The following is a 12,500-nucleotide window of genomic DNA, read 5'->3' on the forward strand; positions in this document are numbered from 1 at the left end:
TGATTATGACTCTGACACTGCGTATATTTCCTAACCGGACCAGCTGACCAATCAGACCTCTATTATTATCATGGTTGCAGACCAAATAAGCATCAAGACAGCAGCAGAATAGCTGCTTCTGCATCTTGCAGGCATCTTAGATGACGAGCAGCAAGTCAAGTCAAGAGGCTTTTATTGTCATAGTCACAGTCTCAGTGAGTTCAGAAGTCTGCTTGTGGGAAAAAGCTGTTGCAGAACCGTGCAGTGAAGGCACGGATGCTCCTGTACCTTCAGTGAAAAAAGTCCATGTGACGGATGAGTGGGGTCCTTCACAATGCTGATGGCCTCACGGGTGCAGCGTGTGGTGTGAACGCTGAGGTTTAAGGAAATGTGTGGTGGAGCAGAGCTGAAAGGCTGAGGAACAGCTCATCCATGTTTGCTTGCTCTGCCTTTTAATCCAGCTTAGCACGTCGCTATTGTCAGTGAGCACCCAGAGGGCCCCCAACCTGTGGCTCTCTGAAATGCACATGGGAGAATGAGCTTATTTGGCCATGCTTTAGATAGACACAGAACATAAATCCATGCAGACACATCAGACACGCCGTCATTTTAAAGTACCGCCTCGTTTGGAGATATCGCCAACATATACCCTAACCCCTCGTGCCAGGGCAAATTGTAATGTCATTTTTTTAAGACCGTCAAAAATATAATTTACATTTACAGCATTTAGCTCTTATCCAGAGCGACTAACACAAGAGTTTCACTGTTTATTTAAGAATAACCTCAGCTAGTTTGACTAGACTAAAACTTTTAAAGATCCTCTAATCTTGGACTCTACTAAACACAAGTCAATATGGAAACCATAATACTCTTCTCTTCGCCTGAGTACTCAGTCTGGGTTTGAAGACAGCGAGTGTTGGACTCTGCTGTTCAGACACCCAGAGGAAGTTTGTTCCACCACTTCGATGCAGGACAGAAAAAAGTCTGGACATATTGTGCATACATTTGCATACATTGTAACCATTCAATTTTGCAGAGAATTTGGAAATTTGGTGGAATTATCTTTTATTGTGACATTTTTTTGTTGTTGTTGTTCATGAAATTTCCACCCAAACATCTCCTCTTTTTTCTCAGGGATTCTTCCGCCGAACGATTCGCCTAAAGCTAGTCTACGACCACTGCGACCTCCACTGCCGCATCCACAAGAAGAGCCGCAACAAGTGCCAGTACTGCCGCTTCCAGAAGTGCCTGATGGTGGGCATGTCACACAACGGTGAGTAGCAACTTCAGACTGCAGACCAGTGATAAACGGATCACTGCCGACTTCCGCGTGCTGCTAGTTTGTGCTACCATTGTCTTTTTTTTCTTTTTTTTTTCTGGTCTGGTCTGTCCCTTTAAAGTGGAGCCTGGGAAAGGCCCTGCTGTTTAAGTGAAACCTGCTGCTGGTTAAGCTGCTCTGGGTAGTAGATACTCTTCATATGGCGGTACCATTGAGGCTGCAGCGTCTTGGCCTGCTTGCTTTTGTTGTTTCCTCTTTGTGGTCTCCACCTGCATCGTATGTGGCATTGCTGTCAGAATGTGCAGAGCGCTGAAATGTGCACAGCCACATGACTGAGAATCAACTTCCCTTGAAACGTAACACCCACATTCGCACCCCCTGCAACCTCAAAACAAAGCCTGTCTCAGCACGGTCATGGCTTCATTAATTTTTCCAGCAAAACCGCCATCAGCTATTTACCAAACTATGCACCGCTTAATTGCTGTAGTGCGATACTCTCTCATTTAGTGATAGGTTCTGAATATGCTCGGTTCTAGATAACCTGATCCAGTCAGAGCTGTTCACAGGAGGCATGGGAGCAGACGTCTGAAGCTCTAATAAAAGCTCCTCACAGAAAGTTCTTCATTTACATTTACATTTAAGGCATTTAGCTGACGCTCTTATCCAGAGCGACTTACAAGGTGACTCGTATTACAGAGGTGGGCCAATGTAGTGTTAGGAGTCTTGCCCAGGGACTCTTATTGGTGTAGCACAGGATAGTCACCCAGACTGGGAAACGAACCCTGGTCTCCCACATGGTGTAATAGCTCATTAGCTGCCAGTGGTTTTATCTGTTGTGCCACACCAACCACTAATGGTTGATGAAGACCTCTAATGGTGATGAAGACACTGCATGATGGCCAAGACACTGTTCTACCGGAGTTTTTTAATAAAAAGAAATCATACTGGAGGCTAGAGCTGGGAAATATGACAATATTTTTTTGCGTTTCGTGATATGAAGGAGACTGTTAGTGCTTAATAAACACTGATCAGCTGCAGGTTTCATTACTGACAGTGTAATTAGACTGGGTTAATGAGATGAAGAGCAGCAGATGTTGAGTATAAATCACTGTATTCAGTACAGGAGAGGATCTGAATAGTAGTTTGTAAGAATCTGATACTGATGATTTTAGTCTGTAATTACATGTATCATGATCAGATAGATAGATCTAAGCTAATAGGATATATAGTATATATATTCCCAAATGTAAACGAGGATTACAAACAATATGATATAAATAAGCATTAGTAGCCCTGTCCTTTCATCAGGATTGAAAAATACATACAGTTAACGAAGTAGAACCATTCCTTCCCCTTCCCCTCGAATGTGGCTGATCAGCCAAGACATGTTTTCTTCTTCAGCTGGACTGAAGCTACAAAGTTAATGTAGCTAACAAGTAATGAAAGTTTATATCCCACCCCATCAATTAGGTGATAACTGCATGCCTACATCATCACACACCGTGTTTCTATCAGTGTGTAAAAGAAGCTACTGCTGCCTTTATTGTTGGATGCGCTGGATTTTTTACATGGTCAGAATGCAATACATATTGCTGTAAAAATGCACATTATTATCAGTTTTATTAAATTACGAAGAACATTAAACATCTAATGACTTCAGTACAAAACCGAAAGGTGGTAACTTTGTCAAGAAAGCCGATCGACCAAGGTAAGCATGGTAACATGTATCATGATGTGTTTAAATACCGTGATATAATATTTTTACCATATCGCCCAGCCCTACTGAAGACACATGTATGATCAAATCGTCCCAACAGAAAGCAGACAATTTTTAGATGACCACTATTTTACCATCATCAACATTAACAACTCAGAAGACACGAGGAGGTGGGTTTGAAAAGTAAATAAAGTGGATGTATTTGTGCTGAAGTCATGGTGACGTCTGATTCCACTCGCCACCGCTGTACAGAAATAGGAGCTATATTTAGATTTTACGTTTATCTCCAGAACCAACCCGCTTCACACCAAACCTCTCTGAACGCCTTTTTGTACGTGCAAGTGATGGAACTGTGCATGAAAAAAGGATTTTGTAAAATCAGTGGAATTCCCCTTTCAATTCACCCAGGATGTCTCGCAGCCTGGTGAACTCTGCTGACCCAGCAGTCACTGCAGCACCACGTTAAGCACTTTTGGTATGTAGAAGCTGTGATGCTGTCGCTGGGCAGGTTCCAAAATCCCCACATGATGCCAAAAGACAATTAAGTAGCTGGTTACAATACCTGTACCTGCACCTGTACTGTCATTAATCTCTGAATGATGAACTGATATTCTAATTACTGTAATAAACCGGCCCTATTAAAGCCGCCTCTCTATGTCTGGGGGTTAGAATAACTTTCCAAAGTCTAGAAGGTAGGAGTGGAATACTGTATTTGTACTGTAATTGTGTTTCGTACTTAAATACTAGTTTAGAAGCTTTACTTGAGGATTACTGAAATGGAGTAGTTGTACTTTTACTCAGTTACACTTTGCACTTCTTACATTTCCCTTTAGACCTTCAGAACTATCAGTGTACTTCATTTCTTTAGGTATTTTACCTCATGGCAGTTGCTGTAAATTTGAATGAATTGCAGTTAAGTAGTAAATAACTTTTTACTTTACAGACAGAGAGACAGACAGGTAGTTGGATAGATAGATAGACAGGCAGATAGATAGACAGGCAGACAGACAGACACACCCAGACAGACAGATAGATAGATAGATAGATAGATAGATAGATAGATAGATAGATAGATAGATACATAGACAGACAGATAGATAGATAGACAGACAGACACACCCAGACAGACAGATAGATAGACAGATATATAGATACATAGATACATAGATAGACATACATACAGATAGATAGATAGATAGATAGATAGACAGATAGATAGATAGATAGATAGACATACATACAGATAGAAAGACAGTCAGACAGACAGTTAGATAGATAGACAGATAGATGGACATACAGACAGATAGACATATCTATAGATAGATAGACATACAGACAGACAGCTGGATAGACAGACAGACAGATATATAGACAGATAGATAGACAGACAGTTAGATAGGTAGATAGATAGATAGATAGATAGATAGATAGATAGACATACAGACAGACAGATGGATAGATATATAGACAGATATATAGACAGACAGATAGATAGATAGATAGATAGATAGATAGATAGATAGATAGATAGATAGACAGACAGATGGATAGACAGACAGACAGATATATAGACAGACAGTTAGATAGATAGATAGATAGATAGATAGACAGACAGACAGATGGATAGACAGACAGACAGATATATAGACAGACAGTTAGATAGATAGATAGATAGATAGATAGATAGACAGACAGACAGACAGATGGATAGACAGACAGACAGATAGATAGATCTAAGCTAATAGGATATATAGTATATATATTCCCAAATGTAAACGAGGATTACAAACAATATGATATAAATAAGCATTAGTAGCCCTGTCCTTTCATCAGGATTGAAAAATACATACAGTTAACGAAGTAGAACCATTCCTTCCCCTTCCCCTCGAATGTGGCTGATCAGCCAAGACATGTTTTCTTCTTCAGCTGGACTGAAGCTACAAAGTTAATGTAGCTAACAAGTAATGAAAGTTTATATCCCACCCCATCAATTAGGTGACTGCATCATCACACAGCTTCCTGTGAGCTACCGTGTTTCTATCAGTGTGTAAAAGAAGCTACTGCTGCCTTTATTGTTGGATGCACTGGATTTTTTCCAAGCGAGAATGCACACATGGTCAGAATGCAATACATATTCCTGTAAAATGCTTCAGTACAAAGCCGAAAAGTGGAAACTTTGTCAACAAAGCTGATCGACTGCATTCAAGGTAAGCAGTGAGGCTTATCGAACATGGGTATTGGATAAACTGCCCCTTTAATGACACCACCAGTCACAGCAGTGCTACTCATGCGAGCGAACATGTTCATTCACTGTAAGGCAGAGGTTCTCCTACCAGTTCTCAGGCCTCCACATTTTTGCTCAGGCCCTTCAAGCTGCGAGTGAGTAAAAATGTGGCCAATCCAGAGAGCTTTGAGGAGCAGTAAGAGAAACGCCGCCTTACAGTAAACGTACAAGTCATCCCACATGTTTGTTCGCATGAGGAACGTGATACGTGCCACTGTGGGTACTGTTTTTTTTTTAACCCTCAGGCAGAACCACACCACTCTTCAGGCATCTTGAGTTACGCCATGCTGGGGTTGTCTCCAGCACTCTAGCAGTGGATGGCAGGTGTTGTTCTCCGAGAGGCAGGGTCAACAGGGTTTGTCGGGGTTATCAGCCCCGCCGGCCTCCTATTGGCTGCCTTTGTTTTCCCTCCTCTCTCGCCTTGCCGTCACGCAGGGCTCACGCTGGTTGGGTGAAATCTCGTCAGGCTTAAGCCGGCTTTCTTTTTTATCAATGATTCATGAAGGCGCAGAGCCGGCAGCCACAAATGCGCCATGTCACTGCTCCTGGCTCCCAGCCAAGGTGTACAGTAGGAGCGAGGCGGGGCGGCGCGCGAAGGGTTTACAAAAGGTGTGATGGATATGATGGGCCTCTATTAATCAAAACGGTTTTGCAACAAGTCGAGGCACATGCGAGAAAAACGGCGTTGACTTCCCTTCCCTTCTCTTCCATCAGGGGGGAAAAAAAGGGTAGAGAAGTTTCGCTGTCGCCTCGGCTCAAAGGCACTGTGGGCTCGACGCCTCACACGTCATCTTTTCAGACATTTTCCTGCCCCCTAGTCAAATACTCAGGATTGAGTGTGGGAGAGAACCCAAATTACAGGCTTTTAACACTTGCGTGCACCGGCCGTGTTCGTACATGTAATCAGATTTGTTTTTAAAAGAGCCCTGATATTATTATGAATTATAATGTAATAATCAGAATGATCAGCTTCATATGTCAGACATGCCCCCCGAGGTAGTGTGTGATCTACATATATACATTTGTCCCAGTGAATTGAATCAGCATTGAAGAGCATTGAAATTAAAGAGCATCTGTGTTTCTATTACTGTGTAAAAGAAGCCGTTTCTGCTTTTATTGTTGGATGTGCTGGATTTTTTTCCAACAAGAATACAATACATATTGCTATAAAAATGCATATAATTATTAGGTTTGTTTAATTTAAGAAAAGCAACTTTAAAACAAGAGCTATATACTGAAATAATATCACAAAAAAGAATCACAAAATAGCAACAATATATACAAAGAATAAAAACCATTTAGAAAAACAAATTCTATACTCTAAAAACTCTATTTAACATACACAAAGTCAGTGGTCAGTGAGAGTGTCTACCTGTAATTAACTCTATATAACATTAGAATAAACCCAAATAAACGTAAAGTCAGTGGTCAGTGAGAGTATCTACCTGTAATTAACTCTATATAACATTAGAATAAACCCAAATAAACACAAAGTCAGTGGTCAGTGAGAGTATCTACCTGTAATTAGCTCTATATAACATTAGAATAAACCCAAATAAACATAAAGTCAGTGGTCAGTGAGAGTATCTACCTGTAATTAACTCTATATAACATTAGAATAAACCCAAATAAACATAAAGTCAGCGGTCAGTGAGAGTGTCTACCTGTAATTAGCTCTATATAACATTAGAATAAACCCAAATGAACATAAAGTCAGTGGTCAGTGAGAGTGTCTACATGTAGTTAACTCTATATAACATTATTATTTTTATTTGGGTTAAATATAAAGTGTATAAAGTTATTGAGGTGTTGGTTAGAAGAACACAGTTAGGAGAACAGAGGTGTGGGTACTGATCGTCTCTGTGAACTCCAGACACTGTATGGATGTGCTGGACGGTCCACCTGATCTACTTTAATGAGGGACAGATTAGAAAACCAGGTGTAGGATAGGAATGGGAATATTAGGCCTTCTGAAAAACCAATTATTATAAAACCAATTTTTATTATAGAACCAATTATTGCCCTGTTGTTGAAACAAGGTGAGTTTGAATCCTTGAATAAGAGCGTATATTATTCATATTAAGGCTCAGTATGTTGGAATATAGGAAACGTGACCATGGAGAACTGCCAGTCATATCTATCAGTAAGGCAGATGTGAATATCAGACTCAATTATGAATATAAAAGTATATTGGTCAACATAAAAATGACTATCAGTGAACTGGAATGCTCATATCGGCCGTGCCCAAAGGGAGAATCACCTGCCGATCACCTGACTACCTGTTTCAGATGCCAGTGTGACCTAGTGTAGTCTAGTCTTGTAGTTTTTCTTTCACAGTGAAACGTCCGTATACTTCTAACCTTCTGCTTTGAACGAAATGTCCAGCTGGCGCCTGGCCTACTGAGTTGTACGAGTTTCAGTGTTAAGGGAGAGATTAGCGCAGTATTGCGTCGGCAGGTCCGCTCAATTAGAGGCTGGATGAACTCGGTCCACCTGACAGTGAGTCAGAAGGTAGTCAAACAGCATGTTCTCACTGCAGTGGAGTCTTCCTTGCGTAATCTCATGACTATGCAGTTCAGCCCAGTAGGAAACTAAATCTGCTTTTGTGTGATTCTTACCTGGATGAAATGAATTCACCAGGTGTGATCACCTGGATGAATAATCAGAATCGTCTCTCTGGTGGTCTCTGTGGTGGTCTCTGTGGTGGTCTCCGTGGTGGTTCAGAACTAGCAATCCATGTTCAATTGAAAAGAGGAGATTTCTCAACAGTTGGAGATGAATTTATCTGGATCCAGACTCGGGTCACAGTGACATCCGTCAGCATGCCCACGCTCTTAAAAAAAAACAAACTCCCTGTTTTTTCACATCCCACCCACTGATCCCCAGAGTGAGCATGATAGTAGTGACCGTGAACATGTTGGGTTTTGGGATTTTCGTGGGGGGTTTTCAATGTTTTTGGCCTCTTCGCTTTTTTCCCAGCCATTCGCTTTGGCCGCATGCCCCAGGCAGAGAAGGAGAAGCTCTTGGCCGAGTTCTCCTCTGACATGGACCACATCCACCCCGAGGCGGCCGACCTGAGGGTCCTCGCCAAGCATCTCTACGAGTCCTATCTCAAGAACTTCCCCCTCACCAAAGCCAAGGCTAGGGCCATCCTCTCAGGGAAGACCAGCGACAACGCAGTGAGTAGAGTTGGATGGGGTCTTTTGGCGGTGTAGTTTGCATAGTTATGTAATGAATGAGCTCACAAACATTTCTACATTTTATTTATTTATTTATTTATTTAGGATGTGTTTAGGCAGGTTATTCATGTGTAGATTACCAAGAGAACAGTCAACAAAAAATAGCAAGAACTGCAACAAGTTACTATAAAACAAAAAAATAATAATTAAATGATGAATTTAATAATGATACAGTTAAATGATCTTTGGGTGCTCCATTTTTAACTTCCTCTCAGTTAGAACAGCGTAACTTCAGCAGCTACTAAGACAAATTAAACAGAAACATTGGAACGTAAATTGCACCAAAACTTGTTAATGAAAATTAGGGGTACCCCGATCTGATGCTCAGTATCAGGACCGGTCCAATACTGACCAAACTCACTGGATCGGTTATCAGAAGAAATAAAAATCCAATAATAATAATACTATAATCCGATCCATTACCCTCTCCATAACTACCGCGTAAATGCCTGGTGTCCTAGGCTTCATAGCTGAGGATCAGTATAACTTAAATATATAGTATACATATATAGTAACTCTATATACCTTATAGAGTTACTATAACAAGCAGCAACACTGACCCAATCTAACCATGCTTCTATAGTCTTTACAGGCAACAGCGCCAACTGCAGGCGTGGAGTAAATGTATGACCAAAACATGGCCAAATTTGAACAAATATCTAAATTCTGCTCACATTTATATCAAACTCAAATTCAGACGTATTTAAGTAGTCGAGAATCTCCTTAAAATCACACAGCATGTGTGAATGTCTCTTATAAATTCTTTAAATTTTTTAGCCGTACTATTATAACTATTATAAAATCACGCAAAATTGGCCTGGTATCGGATTGCTGTCAGTATCAGTATCAGTAGCAGGCATGAATAGGTGGTATCGTTCTACCACTAATTAAATAAATACAGACAAATATAAAGAAAGACAAAAATAATCCAGCGAACTGAAAGTTGAGGCTAAACGATCATTTAATAAGAGGTCGCAGTGATGAGAATATCCGGCATGTGTGGTAGATCTTCGGGACGTGCCTGTATAAAACATCACCATAGTCTAAAATAAATCAAAACGATCCTTAACTAGAAATACTAATCTAATATATTTCTAATTTGTCTGATTTAAAAAGCGGCTTAAACACAAAATCTTAATATTAGTCGTTTAAAAACTAATTCCTTGGTTCTGTCAGTTCTTGTGAAAATTGCACAAAATGTCTAATTACTCTAATTAAGCCCTATGTCAGTGATCAGATTTCCAGACCTCATTATTTTGCTCCAGTGTGAAATTTGGAAACCACAGGTGAGTTGAAAGTCTCATCTGCAGCAAGTTTTTTAAAATATGGGCTCAAGCTCAGCAGGCCCTGCAGGCGTCCTGGTGCGATGTTTTTGCCGGGCTAACAGAACCTCGTCTCTCACAAATAGTGTGAAACGAAATCTTAGCACCATCTTCATCCTCTCTGAAGGTTTAAACTAGTGTTTTTTTTTCCATCTAGTGTTTTCTGATTTGACACCTATCTAAAAATAGACTCACTATTACTGCACTAATTAATACACCAACAAAAACATAAATAATTAATAGCAATAATAATATATTACTAATAATTTCCCATAATTACTGATTAAATCAGGTGAACATCTAATGTCTCTAGCGTGGATACGACGTAACCACATTTGGTGTAGTTGCTAAATCTATGCTAAAAAAAACTCAACCCTGTGTGTCAGCTAAAAATAAGTAGGGCTAAATGCCACCGCAGTCTTTTGGAGAAGCATTGCTGTGAAGATTTGATTGCATTCAGCAACAAAAGCTGTAGTGAGTCAAGATTTTGGATGATTACCACACCACCCCACCCCATCTCATCCTAAAAGTTCTGGGCGGAGAACCAATCATCATCATTCCAGAGAACACAGTTCTTCCATTGCTCTACAGCTCAATCCTGGGGGGCTTTACACCCCTCTACTAGCCCACGCCTGGCATTAGGCAGCATGGTGCCAATAGGGTCAGCAGGTTTATCTGCTCCAGAGAGTCCTATTCTATTGACAGTATTCTTCTCTACAGACACTAGACAAGCTGTGTGTGTGCCTTTGCACATCTGTGTCAGCAATGGGTGCAACTCAAAGTAGCTGAGTACAATCAACAGAGAGGGTGTCCACAAATATTTGGACATACAGTATATATATATAGTGTATGGTGTCTTCCAGTAACATGTCTGCAGCCCCGGGGTCCGGTGGATTACCTGGACAGCTGTAGCTCAGTACTCGTGTTCACTGTGGTAAGAAGGTTTCAGCTGCAGGTATCGCAGGTGTGTCGACTGTGATGTGCACCAGTTATCAGAGCATTTGCAGAAGCGTCTAGAACAGGATGCTTTGGGCAGATGAAAGGCTGAAATTCAGGTTTCTAACTCATGCTGGTCTTCTGACTGCGTGCAGGCCTAAACTCAGCTGAACCCCTGCCCTATTTTGATCAAGTCAAGTCAAGTCAAATTTATTTGTATAGCGCTTTTTACAACTGTTGTCGTCACAAAGCAGCTTTACATAATTATTACTTAATAAAGAACAGAGACAGAGAAGAAAGAAGAAAGAAGAAATAACATGAATTTTGATGGCGCTATCAGTTCCATAAGCAATCAAATGACAAGGATACCTGAACTGTGATGGTGTGAAACCTTAGACCCACAAACCTTTAAGACATGGAGGGATTTTCCTGTCATTTCGCTCAACTGTTTCATGTAATTACACAATTATAGGATTACTGTGGGTTTAACAATTCCCAAAACCGAATGACTGGGCTGGATGCGAGGCCGTGGCTGCTCAGTGCAGTACCTTTTCTGATAAGGCCTCAGGTTATCTGAGCGCTGACCGTTGTAAAAGTGCAGTGGTGGAGACTCGAGAGCGGTGCAGCAGGGTTTAGCCTCCATTCAGACTGGTTTCCTAGCAGCTCCGAAACCCTAAACAAAAGCTGTGCTTTGCAATCTAACAAAATCAGATGTGGTCAGAGGAAAAATAATAAAAAAAAACAAAAACAGGAAATATCATCTGAGTTTAGCAACCACAGCACTGAACCATTTCACAGCTTTTCTAACTCCACTGACTGGCTGTGAAGGGTGACATATGCATGTGAGCTAACATGCTAGCCACGAGCTAATACAGTATGCAGAGCTAATAGGTTAGCCTCTAGCTTGGAGCCTCGGAGGTCGGAGCTGGGAATGGCGCCATGGCCCGGTTGACCAGGCTACAGTTAAACATTCTGATGACTGGACGCTAGTTTAAAATTTCACCATATAAATATAAAAAAAAAAACATATATATAGATATAATAATACATCCACCTTTTATTTAGCTAACAATGCTAACGTATTTTGGTCAGATTCGTCATAAAACTGATAAAGGGTCAGCAAACCAGTTGTGGTAAACTTCCTGAAGTCGTTAGCGACATTTTAAACTAGTGTCCCAGGTTAGGGTTTTAAACGAGGGCCGATACGGCACAGCCAGTCAGAACAGAGCTTATTTACATATACCGCTCTTACAGTACAGTAACAAAAACAGCCTATAGGATATATGTTAGTGGCCTTTGTTCTGATTGGCTGCCATGAATAGGGCCTCATTAAAAAAGAAGTCCAGGCTGCAACACTGGACCGTTAATAATGTTAACGGACAGGGCTAAACTGCAGTAGGCTGAATATGTAGATATATAAATATAAAAAAGCATCACAAAACTCTCTACTGTTGCAATTTTTTTAATTAAAATAAATAAAAAAAATTTATAATGACCATTTAGATTTAGCAGAATATGAGGTGTTTAAATTGGATGAGACATGGATAGGACCTCATTCAAAAGCAGCCCAGGCTGAAACACTGTATAACAGGGCTAAACTGCTGTAGGCTGAATAGGTAGATATGCAAATGAGTTGGTTTTAGTCACAAAAATTACCACCAAACTGTCTGGTGTTGCAATTTATTATTTACAAAAATAATGAACATTTTGATTTAGAAAAATATGGGACATTTCAATTGGACAA

At 40.6% G+C, this 12,500-nt stretch overlaps 1 protein-coding gene across 1 annotated transcript in view; it reads left to right on the forward strand.

Moving 5' to 3' along the window:
* Nucleotides 1-12,500, forward strand: part of pparg (peroxisome proliferator-activated receptor gamma) — a 51,534-nt gene that overhangs the window by 32,970 nt on the left and 6,064 nt on the right. Inside the window, exons 4-5 of the mRNA XM_072666502.1 lie at nt 1,114-1,252; nt 8,239-8,438. Coding sequence (XP_072522603.1) covers nt 1,114-1,252; nt 8,239-8,438 — 339 coding nt within the window. The remainder of the gene's footprint in view (nt 1-1,113; nt 1,253-8,238; nt 8,439-12,500) is intronic.

Source organism: Salminus brasiliensis, chromosome 21 (genome assembly GCF_030463535.1).
Source record: "Salminus brasiliensis chromosome 21, fSalBra1.hap2, whole genome shotgun sequence".
In the NCBI taxonomy this organism is placed as follows: domain Eukaryota; kingdom Metazoa; phylum Chordata; class Actinopteri; order Characiformes; family Bryconidae; genus Salminus; species Salminus brasiliensis.